We start from the raw sequence: 20,386 nt of genomic DNA, 5'->3' as shown, positions 1-20,386 counted from the left end.
AATCCAAGTTTTAAATAGGGATCACTTGAGTTGTCACCCAATGTCATTCCATTGATCGACCAATACAAGTCAAGGACTCTGTTACACTATGTGATAGTGCTGAAGAATAAATGGCCTTTGAAAATTAAGCTTTGCATTTAGAAGGGTAAAATATATTTTTTAAAATATTAAAATAGAAAAACAGCTGTTTTAAATATAAATGAGCAGTTTTCTATTTTCTGATCCCAAACGTTTACATGCTTGTGCAATTGTAAAATAGTTTTATTCAGCATACTATGTTTTTACATGCATCCCACACAGTGTTTACCTTTTGTGCTGAAACAGATCACAGTTTTTCGCACGGCATCAGAAGGTCAGCAGGATATTGAGATGGCCATCTTAACTGCTCTGCTGAAAGGTGAATTCATGTTCAGACCACAGTCAGCACTGATCCTGAACTTCCATGAAACATCCTGGAAAAAGAGTTGTTTTATATTAGAATATTACTATTGTTAATGTTCATATTTTCCAAAATCAATTGTTTATCTTGCTTTTTCTCTCTAATTCCATAAACAATCGTAAACATTTGGTTTTGACAAGAAAGTTCACCCAAACAAGACATTTCTGTCATCAACTACTCACCCTTGACTTGTTCCAAACCAGTTAGAGTTTTTTTTTTTTTGGAGTTCTGTTAAACATAAAAGATAGTTTCAAGATAATTTGAGAAATGTTGGAATCCGGTAACAAAAAAATGCAATGTAAGTCAGTGGTTACCAGTTAAATTATGAAATTATTATTTTTTCTGGGTTTGCCAGGCACAAATGCCTCCGCTCCAGATCAGCTGAGTTTGGCTTTGGCCTGGAACCGTGTGGATATTGCTCGAAGTCAGATCTTTGTTCATGGACAACACTGGCCTGTAAGTGATGCCATACACAATGGGCAATATGGGCCACATACAGTGCATCCGGAAAGTATTCATAGCACTTTTTCCACTTTTTTATGTTACAGCCTTATTCCAAAATGGATTAAATTCATTTATTTTCTCAAAATTCTACACACAATAGCCCATAATGACAATGTGAAACAAGATTTTTTTGAAATTGTTGCAAATTCATAAAAAATAAAAAACCTGAAAAACCACATGTATATAAGTATTCACAGACTTTGCCGTGAAGCTCTAAATTGAGCTCAGGTACATTCTGTTTCCACTGATCATTCTTGAGATGTTTCAGCAGCTTAGCTGGAATTCACCCGTGGTAAATTCAGATGATTGGGCATGATTTGAAAAGGCATACACCTGTCTATATAAGGTCCCAGGGTTGACAGTGCATGTTAAAGCACAAACCAAGCATGAAGACAGAGGAATTGTCTGTAGACCTCCGAGACAGGATTGTCTCGAGGCACAAGGCTGAGTGATCAATCATCTTCCAGCAGGATAATGACCCAAAGCACACTGCCAAAATACCAATGGAGTGGCTTCACAACAACTGTCATTGAGTGGCCCAGCCAGAGCCCAGATCTAAATCCTATTGAGCAGCTCTGGAGAGATCTGAAAATGGCTGTACACCGTTGCTTCTCATCCATCCAGATAGAGCTTAAGAGGTACTGCAAAGAAGAATGGGCAAACATTTCCAAAGACAGGTGTGCCAAGCTTGTGGCATCATATTCAAAAAGACTTGAGGCTGTAATTGTGTAATGCAAAGGTGCATCAACAAAGTATTGAGCAAAGGCTGTGAATACTTCTGTAAATGTGATTTTTCAGGTTTTTTATTTTTAATAAATTTGCAACAATTTAAAAAAATCTTTTTTTCACATTGTCATTATAAGGTATTGTGTGTAGAATTTTGAGGAAATAAATTAATTTAATCCATTTTTTGGAATAAGGCTGTAACATAAAAAAAATTTGAAAAAAAGTGAAGGGATACGAATACTTTCCGGATGCATGTAGCACACAGATTGCCTATACAGATGAAAACAAATAATGTTAATTAAAAAAAATAATACACAATGGCGCTTCCATTAAATTCATTTCTCTATATTGTCAGCCTGCTGGGTCTCTGCCCACCTCATCCACAGGTCAGCAGGACAAACCAAAGAGCCCCATTGCCACTCGTGTCAGCAAAGGTAAACCTGCCAGGGGCAAGAAGGGCAAAGGTGCCAAATCAAAACCTGAGCCACCGGAGGAGACAGACCCTAGAAAACTAGAGCTGCTGAACTGGGTGAGATTTACTCTTGAATAGTCTTATAAAAATATCAGTACAAATTTAACATAGAATCCAATGATAGGCAACTACTTTTAAACTCTATTCTGTTTACATTTGCATGATTAAACAAGGGCGCCAGATGTTTGTATCCAAAATGTTTTTTCCCGTATTATAGCCTAGTCTTGAATAGCTGCACCTCACACTGTTTCAAATATTCTGGACTCCATAAGGATGTTTGGAATCACAATGGCTTTGGGAATACATTCAACCAATCAGATGATGACGTCAAAACTCCCAAAGTACCATCATGTGTACTTTATGTATCAGATCATCAGACAACAGTTTGTGCATATGATATCTGAGACCGAGTGTAATTGTAGCCATTCACAGACAGGCTGAGCGCATGAACCTATTAGCCAACTACTAGAAGCATTTAAGTCAGAATTTAATTCAGCATAAGCTCTGTGCTTCTGCAAATAGTTACAATGTCTAACAAAATATGAACACAATGTAAAAAAGAGTTTTGTTTTGAGTGTATAGAAGTATTTTCTGGTAAAACTTTAATTCAGATAATGATTACATTAATATGCAAGATTTAATCTGAAATTCCAGAGTTTAAATAAAAGTTGCTATGGTTTCTGAAATCAGAAATTGTGTTAAAATGATACTATAAGTCCTGAAATTTAGTTAATTCGACAACAGTTTTAGCACTGAGCACATGCTTTACTCACATGTGAATATACAGGGATTTGTATTAATTCATTTTATATATGTGCGCATGTTCTTGCTAGGGATTTAAAATGTCATATTTTTATGTGTTAAACAGGTTAATTCTCTGGAGCAGGCCATGATGGATGCACTCGTGCTTGACAGAGTGGATTTTGTGAAGCTCCTCATTGAAAATGGCGTCAACATCCACCATTTCCTCACAATCCCACGGCTTGAAGAGCTTTATAACACAGTCAGCACACAATCATCAATTAATGCAATATTAAAGGGTCACACAGCTCTGTTTTTACAGTGCTCTCTATTTTACAGAGCACCGTTTATGCTTTAATAACAGAGATGAGGATGAATATGACCCACATGTCCAGTTATCTGAGCTTTCACTGTTGTCATCCTCTCTTTCTGTGCAATATGGTTAGAAAATGTCAGTTGTGTGTTCAGGATGTCCATTATCATCTCATCTAATGTAATCTGTTGTTGAGGAGAAAGCACTTAGCCCACAGACATCTGTGTGTTTTACAGATGATGGGCTTTTTTTTTAACTGTGTTTTTTTTTTTTTTTTTTGCTTGAAGAGGTTAGGGCCGATCAACACACTACATTTTGTGGTCAGAGATGTAAAAAAGGTAAAGTTCATTGTTCATATTTTGTGTTATTTTTGACATTTAGATTATTGGAATTGGTTAAAACATAAACTGCATTTGTTTTAGCCGATTTGAATGTTGTCACTCAATTGAATGGGTAATATCAGTGGTTATCAGCTGATAGATATGGGCCAGTAGGGGCCTTCTGCGCCTACTGGTAGGCTCAGAAGGCTGTTATCATCCATCCAAATGGTTAATCAGCTATAGATCACATACGGTTGCGGCCGGAAGTTGAAAAGAATTATTTATATTATTTATTAAATTTTTCCCAATTGTTTTTTATTAACGTCTACCCCTAAACCAACCCTAAACCCAACTGTCATAGTAATGTAAAAACAGATCTGGATCTGGAGTTTTGTCTATTAGTATAGCTGATTAAACATGAGAATTATTTATTAAATTTCCCATCAATTGTTTTTATTAACTTCTACCCCCACCCCAACCCTAAACCCTACCATCACTTCTCTATTAATATAGCTGATTAACCATGCCTACCAGTCGGTGCAGAAGGCCCTACTGGCCCATATCTATCAGCTGAAAGCCATTCAAACGAATGATAACATTCGAAGCGGGTGTTATCTATAGCCTAGTAGTTTCATTTTACTCAGCTGCAAAATACAGAAATACATTATTATTATTATTATTTTATAGTTTTATGGCATTCATATTTCTAGGGAAACCTACCGCCAGATTACCAGATCACCCTGATTGACATTGGACTGGTTTTGGAGTATCTCATGGGAGGGGCGTATCGCTGTAACTACACTAGGAAAAGTTTTCGCACTCTTTATAATAACCTCTATGGACTGAAACGAGTGAGTTATCACCAAGCCCTTATACAGTACATGCATGTACATCTGAAAATGCACAAGCAAAGTTTCCTGCAAACATAACTAACAACATAACACCCACACAAGTGGGTTCATAATAATTAATTTACCCATCCTAAAACCATCCAAGATGCAGAAAAAAATTTGTTTCAGTTTTTTTTTTTTTTTTTTTGCAGGGTTTTGTTTTGCCAGTGTGTTTTTGGTCAATAGCTATTGACCACAGTTTCAGCCAAATTTTTCTTTAAACGTCTACTGAAGAAAAACAGCCACCTACTTCTTGGGTGTCCTGATGGAGAGAAAATTAACACAATAAATAAAATATTTTTTTAAAAATTAAATAAAAATAAGACATATAGACATATTACCATTGCTGTGCAGCTTGTGTATATATATATATATATATATATATATATATATATATATATATATATATATATATATATATATATATATATATATATATATATATATAATTATTATTATTTATTTTTTTATTTGTCTACATTTAGCTTTAAATATTCAAACAAATCTAAACACATGTGACTGTGCCTCTTTCTGTTTTCTTGTAGCCCAAAGCCTTGAAACTTCTGGGTATGGAGGTAAGCCATTTTTAAAACATTTAATAAAACAGGTTTTAAAAGAATTCAGAATGTATATCTCAAATAAACATGAACACACAAAAGAAATGTAACCGGTACCTCAAACCTGCAGTATTTACAGTCGCGTTGCTCGTTTTAATTTCCCCCGAGAGGACGATGACCCAAGACCTAAAGGCAAAAAAAAGATGAAGAAGAAGAAAGAGGAGGAGATCGACATCGATGTTGATGATCCCGAGGTCAGTCGCTTCCAGTACCCTTTCCATGAGCTGATGGTGTGGGCAGTGCTGATGAAGCGGCAGAAGATGGCGCTGTTTCTCTGGCAGAGGGGCGAGGAGGCCATGGCCAAAGCTCTGGTGGCCTGCAAACTCTACAAAGCCATGGCGCACGAATCCTCACGGAGCGAGCTGGTGGATGACATCTCGCAGGATCTGGACAATAACTCAAAGTCAGAAACTATTCTATTCTATTCTATTCTATTCTATTCTATTCTATTCTATTCTATTCTATTCTATTCTATTCTATTATATTATATTATATTATATTATATTATATTATATTATATTATATTATATTGTGGTGGTGGAAAGAGTACCATTACTTGCCCAAAAATGTAGTGCAAGTAGAGTAAAAATATCTGTTGTAAATATTACTCAAAGTATGAGTAAAATGTAGCTATATTAAAAGTACGCAAGAGTAGTGAGTAGTGAGTATTAGCCTACGCTGGGAATGGTTGATGCGTTTACATGTAATTTCTGCATGTGTCTGTGTAAACGTAACATTCTGTAGTGCATTAAGTTATTGTGTAAGGCCTCATAATACAGTCTCTGAGTCATTGCGCGTAAAGTATCTTCTTGACACCTTTATTGCTTCCAAACAGTTTTCTGCATGTTGAAAGAATGTAGCAGAGTAAAAGTACAATACAGTGCTAAAAATGTACTCAAGTGAAAGTAAAAGTACACATTTTTACTCAGTAAATACTCAGTAAATTACACTCAGTAAATTACAATTCCTGAGGAAAAACTACTCAATTAATTTGAGTAATTTGAGTATTTGTAATTTGTTTCTTTACACCACTGATTATATTATATTATATTATATTATATTATATTATATTATATTATATTATATTATATTATATTATATTATATTATATTATATTAAGAGGCGGATTTAGTGATTTGGGGGGCCCTAAGCAATTCCAGCCATTGGGCCAATCAGTCGCACTTGGAATTTATTTATTTTTATTTGTCATTTTCTCAGAACACTTAATCATCTTTTCTTAAATAAAGGTAAAAAAAATACATTTATTTGTTAGAACCTCAACAAACTAAATATAATAGAAAACTATGTTATATAAAAAATTATAGAAATTTGTAGAGACTAATCTGAAGGAAAGTGAGTGAATGATTATTTTATTTATTATCATTGCTAATTTTCTTTACAACATATAGGTCTGTAACATCCTCTTACGAAAAGTATAACCTTGATTTGGTTACACTAACCCACTGATCTAGTTTTGTGATTTGTGATTTGGTTACACTAACCCACTGGTCTAGTTGTTACTACATTAAACCATTATACTACATTATACTTCACCATGGTAAATTTTTGTCTTAACAGTCAAAATTTCGGATTGGAAAGGTTTATTTAAGTTTTTGAAGGAGGTTAACGAGTAATGATCTGGACTTGAAATACCAAACTTAAGCAAACAAACTTTGATGTATTGATAGTTAAAAATACTGATAGATGCATTTATTTAGTAAATTATAAATGGCTAAAAAATCAACTGCAAACTATTTAATTCAATGGATTTAACACATTTATTTGCAAAGGGCAAAACAGTAATTTTTAAAATCGTTTATTTCTAAATGAATGTCTCTTACAGTGTTACCTCTCACACAAAACCTTTTCTCTCTTATGCTCAGGGATTTTGGTCAGTTAGCCTATGAGCTGCTTGATCAGTCATATAAGCATGATGAGCACATGGCCATGAAGCTGCTGACATACGAGCTGAAGAACTGGAGCAACTCCACCTGTCTGAAGCTGGCTGTAGCTGCCAAACACAGAGACTTCATAGCTCACACCTGCTCACAGATGCTGCTCACTGACATGTGGATGGGCTGCCTGCGGGTCGGCAAGAGCAATGGACTCAAGGTCTGCAACTCAAAATAATCAATGCATTATTACACCACTGACCCTTAACCTTATTCATTAACTATGTCATAAATTCATGTCATTCCCAGGTGATCCTCGGAATCATTTTCCCTCCAGCCATCCTTCTTCTCGACTTCCGAACTGGAGATGATCTGTCTTATCAGAACTCTAAAGACAAAGAGGAGATTAAAGACAAAGACGACGATACCAAATCGACCAAGGTAAAATCCTAGTTTGTAAGTGCCAAGTAACAAATTTTAAGAAAATAGTAATTTTATAGTGTGGCGCGGTGGCTCAGTGGTTAGCACTGTCTCCTCACAGCAAGAAGGTCGCTGGTTTGAGTCCTGGCTGGACCAGTTGGCATTTCTGTGTGGAGTTTGCATGTTCTCCCCGTGTTCCTGTGGGTTTCTGCCGGGTGCTGCGGTTTCCCCCACAGTCCAAAGACATGCGCAATAGGTGTATTGAATAAACTAAATTGGCCGTAGTGTATGTGTGTGTTTGAATGAGTGCCTATGGGTGTTTCTCTCTGTTAAACGTGCTTGAATAGTTGGCAGTTCATTCCTCTGTGGCGACCTCTGAAATAGAGACTAAGATTTAGAGGTAAATTAGGTAAATATTACTTTATCGCACAATTCAGATTTTGTTTAAGTTGCGAGTTTTTGTTTTGCATTCCTCCTTCACTTTCAATAAAATCCACAATTCATGCTTAATTTTACAATTGCGAGTTCTATTTCTGCCGTGGAAAGGCTATTATCTTACGGTTGCATAATAAACTAACAATTCTGACTTTATAACCCACAACTGCAAATTTATTTCACCGTTCTGAGAAAATAAAACCAGAACTGCGTGTTTATATCTCATTATTAGGACTATAAGATGCAATTTTGAGGTTATTTCTCACAATCCTGAGAATAAAGACACAATTTTAAGATGTAAAAATAGAATTGCAAGAAAAAAAAAATAAGTCAGAGTTGTGAGATAATTAAGACATTTTTCTATTTCAGTGGCATGGAAAAAATCTTACCATTACACCTTGCTTCAATTAAAAAAAAAATTTTGTCCCAGCCAGTTCCATTTTATAATTGTAAATGTTATTCATGTGTAATATGCCTTTTATTAGATTTTTTTATAAACCTTCCGCAACCATTTTGATCAATGTTAGATGGGTGGGGTGGGAGGTAGGGTTTTGAATTCCTTTTTGTAGTAAGCTAAATTTACTGTGATAGAGTACTTCCAAGACTCTAACTTGGAAGCCGGCAGCTAGCTCTCTGCAACTCTCACATGGTCGCCCACTGTAGCTTAGCAGGGCTGTGCCTGGTCAGTACCTGGATGGGAGACCACATGGGAAAACTAGGTTTCTGTCGGAAATTGTGTTAGTCAGACCAGCAGGGGGTGCTCAACCTGCGATCTGTGTGGGTTCTAACGCCCCAGTATATTGATGGGGAACTCTGTAATGCTCAGTGATTGCTTTTGATCTTTTGGATGAGACGTTAAAGCGAGGTCCTGACTCTCTGTGGTCATTAAAAATCCCAGGATGTCCTTCAAAAAAGAGCATCCTGGCCAAATTTGTCCACTGGCCTCTGTCCATCATGGCCTCCTAACCATCCCCATACAATAATTGGCTTCATCACTCTGTCTCCTCTCCACCAATCAGCTGGTGTGTGGTGTGCAGTCTGGTGCAATATGGCTGCCATCTTCCAGGTGGTTACTGCAAAAATGCGTAAAGAGCTTTGAGTGTTCAGAAAAGCAGTATATAAATGTAAGAAATTATTATTATTAAGAGATATGGTCCATCTCTTTCTTGTAAGGATATGACTGTATGTATGTAAAAATTAAAATAAAGAGGAAAGAAATAATAAAAATCTTACCTTACTCTCATGCTGCATATTCAATTTTCAGGATGGCACCGTGAGCATGGATGCAACATCCAAGAAAGGTGATGAGGAAGATGGTAAAAAGAATCAGAAGAGACTGCCTGTTGGAAAGAAAATTTACTATTTCTTTAACGCTCCGTATACCAAGTTCTGGTTCAATACGGTATGTGACACTTTAAAAACAAATGCTAAAAAAAAGTCACAGCACTCATCTTTAACTGATTATGAACATGTTTCTTCTCAGACTGCCTACCTAGTATACCTGATGCTGTATAACTACATCATCCTGGTGAAAATGGAGAGATGGCCGTCATTGCAGGAATGGATCGTCATTTCCTACATCATCACTCTTGGACTAGAGAAAGTTAGACAGGTGATGCATACAAGCGAAATACTATGTTGTTATATTATTATGATGTGTCAATCAATTAATTATTTAGCCTAGTCTAATTAATTACACAGTGTAGCATTTAATCAATGGAATTTATTTCAAATGAATCACGTATTAAATCTGACTGAGAAATTTGGGAGCTTTCGGCCTGAATTCATAAAGTCAATTCAATTTTACTTTTTTACACAAGTTGGAGGTTGGAGTATTAATTGCAAAAAAAAAAAAGTGTGTTGCAATTATCCTATTTCAAGGTTCTCTGTTACAGATAAAGTGTTTGAGTCTATAGTAAATGAACAATTAAAGTGCTATTTGTCAGCAAATAATATTTTATGTCAAACTCAGTTAGGTTTTAGACATGGCACAGCACTATAACTGCTGCAGTGTCACTTACTAATGATATAATCACTGCACTGAATGCTAAAAATCATGTGCTGCACTTTTTATAGATTTATCAAAAGCATTTGATTCTGTGAATCATAATATGCTATTGCAAAGGCTAAGATGGATAGGGTTTAGTACAAAAGTGTTGAAATTGTTCCATAATTATTTGACTGGAAGAGCGTGTTTCTATAGAAAATCATATCTCTACTCCTTTAACAGTAAAGACAGGTGTTCCTCAAGGTTCAATTTTGCGGCCAATTTTATTCTCTATTTTTATAAATGAACTTGGTAAAGCTGTTGAGTCGGCAGATATACACTTTTATGCAGACAACACAATTATTTACACTATATAATTTGTTGGAGTACTATTCAAATACTTACAATACCAGATCAGCAGATATACTCTTAATTAAGATGCCATTTTTTTACACAGAGTTAGATCGATCTGCATTCTTTAAGTGAGCTCTATATGTGTGGAATGAGTTTCAAGATATACTACATATAAAATCTGTACCATCTATCGCTATATTTCAAATTAATTAAATGTCTGTCAATTTATAACAGTGCACATGTTTTAACAATTGATTATGGTTTATACAATTTTTGTGTGTGTCTGTGTGTTGTGACATGTTTTTAATATTTTTTTTTATCTCTGTCCTATGCTGCCAGGACTCCCTAGTAGAAGAGATGTTGTGTCTCAATGGGACATTCCTGGTTAAATAATTAAATAAATAAAATTACATTTGCAATTGCAAAGAAAAACACAAGTTTTCCACACTAATTAACTCATTAAATAGGCAGGCCCAGTGATTATGTTTACACATTTCTTTTTTCATTTAATACTCATTTTTTTGTGTGCAGATCCTGATGTCAGAGCCAGGAAAGCTGAAACAGAAGATAAACGTTTGGCTTGAGGAGTACTGGAACATCACTGATCTGGCTGCCATAACCACCTTCCTCATGGGCCTGTTGCTGCGCTTGCAGAACGAGCCCTACATGGGCTATGGTCGCGTCATCTACTGCGTGGACATCATTTTCTGGTACATCCGTGTACTTGACATCTTCGGAGTAAACAAATATCTGGGACCGTACGTCATGATGATTGGAAAAATGGTGAGTGCAAACAGAAAAACCCAACTATTACTGTGTTTTGACCTATAGGGGTAGTAAGCCATAACAGAAATGGATATTTGGTATGAGAAAGAAAAAAATATGAATTGAATGAAATATAAATGAATGCATCAGAATGAGAAAGTTTTTAGTGTAGGAATCTCTTCAGGGACTGACAAGGTCAAAATAATAAAGAAAACATGCCTTTTTACTTGACTAAATAACTTTACGTATAAACAAAATAATATAAAATTGAAAGATACATTTGTAAAGAAAATAAACATTAAACAATACAAATGGGTACAAAATAAAATGGCGTCAGGTTCTCTACTTTCCTTTAAAGTGGCAAAAACAAAGTATACACTGTAAACTTATAAACACTGTAAAAAAGTTGAGACTACTCAAATCATTTGAGGAAAGTGATTCCTTCAGTTCATTTGAGTAATGGGAAATCAATCAACTCAATTAATTGAGTTGACCAAATGTGGTCTCATTAAATTAGCTTAAATGTTTAATTACAGATAACCTAAAATGGCTAATATAAACATCCAACCCACACGGAAAGAACCTTTATAAACATGTATGTTTTAATATAGGTTTTGATATAGGTTTTTAATATATGTGACAAATGAAATTGGCTGTTTTCCTATAATATATGTACATATTTGTTTTTTTCTACATGAATGTTATGCAACTATTCCCTTCTGATTTTGGGAGTAATTTAGAGTTATGGTTGGGTTTAAGGGTAGGGAATAGGTATAGATTACATTTTCAAACAAAAATGATGTTCCAGGATTAACATAGATGTTAATCCAGGATCGCATATAGTACGATCCAAAGTATCAAACTCATCACATCCTCTTAGTACACAGTAACAAACAGTCTAACAGTAAGATCTCAAAACAGAAAACAGTAATGATGTTTTTTTTTAATGTGTGTGCAGATGATCGACATGCTGTATTTTGTGGTGATCATGCTGGTGGTCCTCATGAGCTTCGGCGTGGCGCGTCAGGCCATCCTGCACCCGGACGAGGAGCCGACGTGGCGTCTGGCGAGGAACATCTTCTACATGCCATACTGGATGATCTATGGAGAAGTGTTTGCTGACTCGATAGACCGTAAGACTAGAATTCATAGTAAGATTCTGTTTCCTGATTCATGTGTGGTTGATCCCGTGGTCTCGTCTTCATTCCACCCGCTCTGTCTCTGTGAGCTCTGCAGAAAAAACCTGTGTCTCATCTGTTGATCATGTGCTGAATCATGTGTGATGGACTGAGTGTGTGATAGTGCTGGTCTTTACCTGCCCCGCTTGTGAGGTTTGTAGATGTGTTTTCGACCTGTGCTTAGTTGTCGATTGATGAACTTATTGCAATATTTTTTGTTTCTGTTGTATACTTTCTCACTTATATAAATAATAATATTACATAGTAAATTATTACATTTAAAACTTCTGTTTTGATCAGCTTAACCTTTTTTTCCTGATATACAGCGGTGAAAATAAGTATTAAACACGTCATGTTTTTTCTTGGGAATAATATTTCTAAAGGAGCTGTTGACATGGAATTGAACCCGATTTTGATAAAAACCCAAACATTACAAACATAAAATTTAAAAATAAAACAAAAAGAATCTGTAAAATTAGTTATGTGTAATAACAATGAAATGACACAAGGATAATGTACTGAACTACTGAAACATTTAATACTTTATATAAAAGGCTTTTTTGGTGATGGCAGCATAAAGACGACTCTCGTATGGAGAATGAAGTCACATGAATTGCTCAGGTGTGATTTCAACAGTGTAAAAGTCTTGATGGTTCTGTGGATCTCATCTGCCAAATCTGATCTTTAATTTGTATTTTATATTGGGTTTAAGTCAGGTGATTGGCTGGGCCATTCTTCAGCTTGATTTTATTTCTCTGAAACCATTTGAGTTTCCTTGGCTGTGTTTTGGATCATTGTCTTGCTGAAATGTCCACCCTGGTTTCATCTTCATCATCCTGATAATGTGGATGTAGGACTGAAGGAGCTAACATTAATTTACAATGACGAAAGGCAGAGGGTTGCTGAAGAACTACTGAGATATTTCAGCTGCTGTCTGGGCTTTCACTGCCTTTTTACAACTCCCTTTCTTCATGTGTTCAATTCTTTTTCCCTGTGTCATTTCATTTTATTATGCATAACTGAATTTGTTTATTATGAAACTGTTTGTTTTCTTTGCATATATGGATTTCTTTGGTTGTTATCAACATCCAGGGACAATTTCAAGTCAATAGCACTTTTAGAAATATGTTTTCTGAAAAAATGTGACCTGTTCAGTACTTAATTTCTCTGCAGTATAAGGTCTGAAAACATAACATGGAATATTTTATATTGACCTCTATTATCAATTTCTGCAAATAAATGCTCTAAATGATCATGTTCTTATTCGAAACATTGAAGACATGCTTATGAGCAGTTTATAAAATGAAAAAGGAATGTTTCATTCAAAACATGACCTATTAATGGCAAATTAATAAATTAATGGCAAATTAATGGCCACAGTATTAATAATAGTTGTATTTTTTAAAAACGAATTGGTAGTTGGAGTACACCAGAGTACACTACTGTTCAAAGGTTTGGGGGTTGGTTAGACTTTTTTTGGACTTTCTTTCTCATGCTCACAGCAAGTCTACATTTATTTTAGCAAACTTACTATAAAACAGCAATATTGTGAGTTATATATTAATATAACTTTTCTGTTTTTAATAAAAATGTAAGTGTAAAAATGTATGTATGTATGTAAAAGTAAATTATTTTTTGTTGTGATAAAGCTACATTTTTAGGGAGTCATTACTTTAGTGTTCAGTCATTTGGTCCTTTAGAAATTATTGTAATATCAGCCTTGTAGCCAGCCTGGTAAAAGGGGTGGTGGTTCTCTTTTCTCAAAAAGTGGACATTTTTTGCAGTTATATGCCTCATTAACTATTTAATAATGACATTTAAATACTGCATTTTAGTGACCTTATAAGCACTATTTTTATCTGCATTAGCTTGTTGGATGGTCATCATAACCACACTTTTTTATGCACCAAGATATTTTCTAAAGATTTAGAATAAAGAAGTATGAAACAAATACTTATTTTTAATAAACAGTTTTATTACATCATATATCATCAAAAAAAATAGGAATCTGTTAAAGGTTTACATTAAAAACTGTAGCCTATTGTCATTTATTAGGCAAATAACAAACTGGCCAGCACATTCAGCTTTCCTCAGTCAGAATTTGTCCATTTGAATAATAAAAAATTAAAACATTTAAATAATAATAATAGTAATGTAGAGCTTCACAATTTTATAGCCTCTTTTGTAAAAAAAAAAAAAAAGTACATTTAAAAAACTTATAGAACAATAGGCAAAATAGTTTGATAACTACAATAGCCAAAATAGTATTCAAATAGATTTTTATTATCGGCCGATTATCACACCTTTTTATTGGTGATGTTCTTGTCAAGAATAAGCTCCAAGATTTAAAATAAAAGTCACTTGTAAAATGTTTTCTCTTCTTAAAAACAATACAGTAGCAAAAGACGACTTATCTTACGTATTGTATGTTTTCTTGCACAGCTGGGTGTTGGCAAAAACTGATTAGCTGAAGCCACACCAATGTAACGGTCAACAGAGTATTTGGCTTGGTCTTAAAGCCTTTTTCTCGATGGATTATTTTCATTATTTATGATGGCATAGCAGTCAAAATAGGACAGATGAGCTAATGTACAGGACAAATTCTGGACCTTTGTCAGTGAGGGATGGGTCTTTCGAACCACCTGAACCCCCCCTGGCTACAGGCCTAAATATGATTACAAATTGTTGATAAATAAACTGCACGATATTTTTACTTAGTCATTTTTTAAAAGAAATCTTACTGACCCCTAAACATTTAAACTGTTTTCTTTCTACACTTAAAATGAAAAATCTTGAACTATTTGCTCATAATTCACTGTAAGATGACTAGCTGATTATGAAATGCAAAAAAAGTTCTCCATAAACTGTACTCTCTCTCTCTTTTACATTTTTACATACTACTAGTCTATGCGATGGAGATTAACCGTGAGTTTACAGTCATTTTCTTCAACTACACCCATAAATTCAATGTAATTATCTAAAACTATACAGTAGAATCGTGTCATGCTTTTGTCAAAACCACTGTTGTATGATGTATAACAGCGCCCTGTGGAGAAAACATGTATGATGAAGATGGAAAAAAGCTTCCTCCGTGTATACCTGGTGCATGGCTCACACCTGCCATCATGGCCTGTTATCTACTAGTAGCCAACATCCTACTAGTCAACCTGCTCATCGCTGTGTTCAAGTGAGACTGCACGCAATATATTATAAAGTATTGAATTTTGACTTTCACATATATTCAGTATCAGCACTGATCAAACCTATTCCCTTCACAGTAACACATTCTTTGAAGTAAAATCCATCTCCAACCAGATCTGGAAGTTTCAACGCTACCAGCTCATCATGACGTTTCACGACAGACCAGTTCTTCCTCCTCCACTCATCATCTTCAGCCATATTTACATCGTGTTGAAGCGCCTATGCTGCCGCTGCCTGAAGAAACAAGAAGGAGAGCTGGATGACAGAGACCACGGCTTGAGTATTTACTGCTTTTGTTCATTTTTAATGCTTGTAGTTTATCAGTGAAAGAGCAAACTGTTTTAACTGGCTGTGATGATGTTTTTTCTTCAGAGCTGACTCTGAGTGCTGAGGAGCTGAAGAGTCTGTATGAGTTTGAGGAGCAGAATGTGGAGGAGTATTTCAGAGAGAAGGAGGACGAGGTGCAGTCTTCCAATGATGAGCGCATCCGAATCACTTCCCAGAGGTACTGGATTGAAAACGCTAGCGCAACTGCTATTGTTATTTCAGAACTTGACAATAGGAGTTTTTCTAATGTTTAGAATGATGCGTTTTTTAGGAATGAGTTTTCCGTTTTTTGGTTTATTTATTAAATTTTTTTAGAGAAAAACTATTGCAGCAAGGTGAAATTTTACTTTATACATTCATGAACAGTTTATTAGTTTGTAAAATTTTATATTTTAAAGGGCCCATATAATGAAAATCCTCTTTTGTAAGCTGTTTGGACAGTACTGTGTGCAGTTGAAGTGTGTCCACAGTCATATTGAGGTGATATAAAGACATTAAGTCTTTTTTTAAAAGTTCTTGACATTAAAATAAGATCCAAATCCCTCCCATTTTGAGGCCCACCGCAACGAGACGTAGGAGTGCGGTTTCCCTGACCACCAAATTGATTGACAGCCGCATATTAACATGTCTCCGGAGTAACGCGTATAATCATATCAACAAAACAGGACGTGCGCAAAGCAACTGGGATTAAAAGATCTGTTCAGCTCTCTGTGATCATCAATCATCATCAAATGTGATCAAGAATGAGTTTTACAAGTTTAACATGTTTTTAAAAAAGTTAAACGCTCACGCTGTGTGTGAGTCTGTGTGTTTGTGCGTGAACTTTTTAACGACATTGTGTGTGACTCATTTGATTGCAACTCCACAACAAATACATCAAATAATCATTGGGAAAATTCTTACTTTAGTATTTCTCACAAATGTTACGTGAGATCTGCTTCCTCCATGTCTGTCACTGTGCTGTTTATCTGACGCAACTGAGGCGGAGATTGAGGCACACTCTGACAGGCACGTGGGAAGGGTGGGCGGGGAGAACTAGCATTAAAGGCACAGGCAAAAAAACATTGTGTTTAGAGAAGAAAATGTCAACATTCTGAAAGGTATAATAAATAATCTGATGGGTGTTTTGAGCTGAAACTTTACAGACAAGGCACAAAAGACTTCTCTTAAATCTTGAAAAAGGGGTACAATAGGTGCCCTTTAAAGGTGCCATAGAGTGCTTTGATTCAATAAGTTAAACTGTCCTCTGATATCTAAATAGTAGGTATGTGACTAGGTATGGTCAGTGCAAAAATGATCTATAAACGACAAATTCCCCTAGATTGAAAACTTTGAATTTGTCCATATATTTGGAATAGTTGTAAATATTAATGAGCTTTGTACTGATATCACGCAGTTCATGTAAGTACCTGATGCTCTCTCGCACAAACACACAGAATCATCATGTACTCTGAAGTACAAACATGCAAAATAATTATACTTGAGTTGTCAAAAACTGTTTTCACAAATTGAGTAGATTCCTTGTTAAATTACTTAACATGTGTTCACTGAAGTGGTAGATTTATTTTAGTTAGAAACTGTGCAGTGAGTGAATTAAATTAAATTAAAGTTTTAGTTGTGTTGTAGATAAAAACCAGCACTCAGCATAATTGAGGACAGCCCATTTTGAAAATGAATATTGTTATCCATTTCTCAGTGAATATAGGCAATGTATTTTGGTGCATTTAAACAAAACAGATTTATTAAACAGATATATTTATTAAACATATTTAATTGAGAGATAATAGAATTAAATTCAAGTTATACATTGCAAAAAAAATTACAACCTACAAAATTTCAACTAAATTTGTCATTTTTTGCTTTTCTTGATTTTTCCTTTTTTTAATTTGTATTTAATCTTTTTCTATAACATATAAGTGTGGGTATACTAGTTTTTGGACCATTATCGTAAGTTATTTTATTAGAAAAGCGCCAGATTTGGCTTAGTACTGACTAATCTAATAGATATGCAAAAATATAATATTGTATAGCTTCCTATTAAAGATACGAATTTAAAAGATAAATTTGTGGCGGTGTACTTATATATGCTGAACACTGTATAGGGGGCAACAGAGATGTATTTTAGAGTTTTAATTTGTGGTTTTAATGTATAAGAAAACAGAGGCATTCATATCAACTTCTGTATCAACGGAAGTTTTGAGAAATACAGAAAAGACTATTGGCACCTTTTTACTCCAGAATCACAGTAAGAGCTGTGTGATATGACACCATGCATAAAACTCTTATATTCAGCAGTCTACATGTGTTTGTTGCCTCATTACAAATATATGCAGTAAATGTTTACAGTACACATTTAACTAATAAAAGATACAGTTAAACAGTTCTTTTGCCTCTTCAGGAGGAACCAAATACATTTATAATTCGTCTTTCAAAAATTTTGCTTTCTGATGATGGCTGTGATGACATGAGATGCCACATGCCTGGTTTCATTACCTGAGAGCTCTATAATGCTCATTTAAAATATATATTATAATACAAGCTTAGATAAACTTAAAAATAACAAAGGGAAATGATCATTGTTGTAATAGTGTGGCCAGTCAAACACTACCTGGGACATGGACATCAATGATCCTGTGTATAATGTGTAGTAAGGTTATATCACACAAGCGATAATTACATTTTCCTGCATATTTATTGAATTGAAAGTGACACTAGCTATTTGCTTTCACAGGGTGGAGAACATGTCGATGCGCCTGGAGGAAGTAAATGAGCGGGAGCACACTATGAAAGCCTCTCTGCAGACAGTAGACCTGCGCTTGGCTCAGCTCGAGGAGTTCTCCGGCCGCATGATGCACGCGCTGGAGCGACTGGCTGGCATCGACCGATGCGATCTGGTACGGACTCGATCTGGGAGTTCAATGGCCGTCGATCAGTCCGGTTTGCTTCGTCGGGGAAGCGTCACCAGTGCTGATGGGTACAGTTTGTACCGCTGGCACCTGGATGCCGAAGAACGTGGTGATGAGGTCAGGGGGCAGGGAACAGAGAGACGAGGCAGTATTGGCATCACTGACCTCCAAAACCCACAGCACGTCTCTTCCTATGGTCCCACATTGGACGTCTTGCCACTTCGACAAAGGACACATTCCAGCTCTAGTGTGGACATCCTGATCTCTCCTTGCGAATCATTCCCGCCACAAGACGGAGGCCAGAACTTTCAATCCCCAACACGCTCCTCTTCTCAGCTCACAAAAGATGCACACGCTCTGCTAGAATCTAGAATAGACACAGCAGTTTCACATCCTCTTGAAAGGGCGCAGTCCTTGAGGCAGTACCCGAATGAAGCTCAAAATAACTCGCTTTCACATGAAAATAGATCCCAAAGCGGTACCTTGTATGTATCGATGGCGCAATCAAAATTGAGCAGTCCTGGAAACACTTGGGCTTCAGAGCCTTATGGCCTACAGGATCAAGCAAACAGATCCCCAACACTGGGTCGATGGCCTCCACGCTTTGATTACAAAGTTCATCCCTCCCCTTTCGGCCATTCACCCAAGACATCTTCAGAGAAATTGAGACAGGTGGAGGACCAAGATAGAGAAGATTCTTCTAAGGAGAGCAAGAGGACAAACAGCCAACAAGTGGGAAGTGAGGAGAAGAACAAAGACGAGGATGAGATACAGGCGAATAACGAAAGCACCAAAACAGAGGAAGTAGACGATAAGAGAGAGGAGCTGACAGACTCGGATCGCTTGTATGTAGCAGAGGACAGGATGTACCCCGCACTCAGATCCAAGAGTCTGAACGCTAACCCACGAAAGGTGAAGGCCACAGGGGACATCCTGGATAAACCTCGAGCTGCTAGTAGTGTGAGAGACCTGGCAGGGGCCTTTGAAGTTAACACCAATGACCATAGACCCTCCAGAGAGAGGAGTGGCACACAGACATGATTCTTGTCTAAAGCCCGGGTCACACTGTGCGATTTTGACCACAATTTGGTCATCTTAGACAAATTTGATAAATCCTGAAAGATTTTTAGACTCCTAGGCTAAAATCTGCATTTTCTTGCCAAATTTAGGCAGTGTCAGAAAGTTGCAGACATTTTACTGCAGTGTGAATTCTCTTACAAGCATCAAACCAAGAACCAATGTACGTGCTGAACCTGATGATGCAGTCAGCATGACAACTTCAAAACACCCCGGGGAAATGTTGAAGCATGAATGTTTTTCCTGGATTTATTATAAAGGCTCGTTATGAGCAAGATTAGTGTTTGTGTTTGTTGTGTTGTATCATTTCAGAACACAGGTTACTAAATGTGTCATGGATTGGTGACATCACACTTCAGATGAGTCTTACGTGTGTCTGTGTTTGTCCTACAGTCTTACATTATGACAACTGAGATCTTATAGTGCTACATATGGATCATGTTCATTCAGTCTGACGTCTAAAATTCTTACAATGGGAGCCGAGTTTAACGTGACATGCAGTACTGTTAGTATAAAGTTGATACATGGTTGACTTTCAGTTAAAAAAATATTTTAACTATTTTATACTTTCATACATCTTCTTCTAAATGCCCTTTCACACCGAGTGGGATTGAAAACAGTAGATACATATTGAGGTATTCACATCAGAAGCAATAAATCACAGCCCGATAAAGCAAGGATTTTTATTAACAGTGTATAATGTTTTCCCCAATGACCTTGAAGCATAGGTCTCAAACTCCATTCCTGGATGGCTGCAGCTCTGCACAGTTTTGCTCCAATCCTAATCAAACACAGCTGATCTAGTAGTCTTGAACACCTTGA

General features: G+C 36.0%; 1 protein-coding gene across 1 annotated transcript; it reads left to right on the top strand.

Annotated features, from left to right (window-relative positions):
• Nucleotides 1-369: 369 nt before the first annotated feature.
• On the top strand, nt 370-19,528 carry trpm1a (transient receptor potential cation channel, subfamily M, member 1a). The gene is made up of 16 exons (XM_056462787.1): nt 370-397; nt 795-895; nt 2,025-2,198; nt 3,010-3,144; nt 4,951-4,980; nt 5,133-5,425; nt 6,906-7,134; nt 7,224-7,355; nt 9,034-9,171; nt 9,253-9,381; nt 10,642-10,893; nt 11,834-12,008; nt 15,096-15,240; nt 15,332-15,534; nt 15,627-15,759; nt 18,313-19,528. Exons 1-16 carry the CDS (start codon nt 370-372, stop codon nt 19,526-19,528), a joined length of 3,513 nt encoding a protein of 1,170 aa, XP_056318762.1.
• Nucleotides 19,529-20,386: the final 858 nt, after the last annotated feature.

Source organism: Danio aesculapii, chromosome 7, assembly GCF_903798145.1.
Source record: "Danio aesculapii chromosome 7, fDanAes4.1, whole genome shotgun sequence".
NCBI classification, from domain to species: Eukaryota; Metazoa; Chordata; class Actinopteri; order Cypriniformes; family Danionidae; genus Danio; species Danio aesculapii.
The sequence above is the reverse complement of the archived record's forward strand: the minus strand, read 5'-3'. Positions and strand labels throughout refer to the sequence as shown.

Excerpts from the sequence above, each read along its gene's own strand:
- trpm1a (XM_056462787.1), top strand. The coding sequence starts at position 370 with ATGGCCATCTTAACTGCTCTGCTGAAAG. Across the intron at positions 3,145-4,950 it reads TTGAAGAGCTTTATAACACA|CCCAAAGCCTTGAAACTTCT; the intron begins GTCAGCACACAA and ends GTTTTCTTGTAG. Across the intron at positions 15,241-15,331 it reads CTGCTCATCGCTGTGTTCAA|TAACACATTCTTTGAAGTAA; the intron begins GTGAGACTGCAC and ends TTCCCTTCACAG.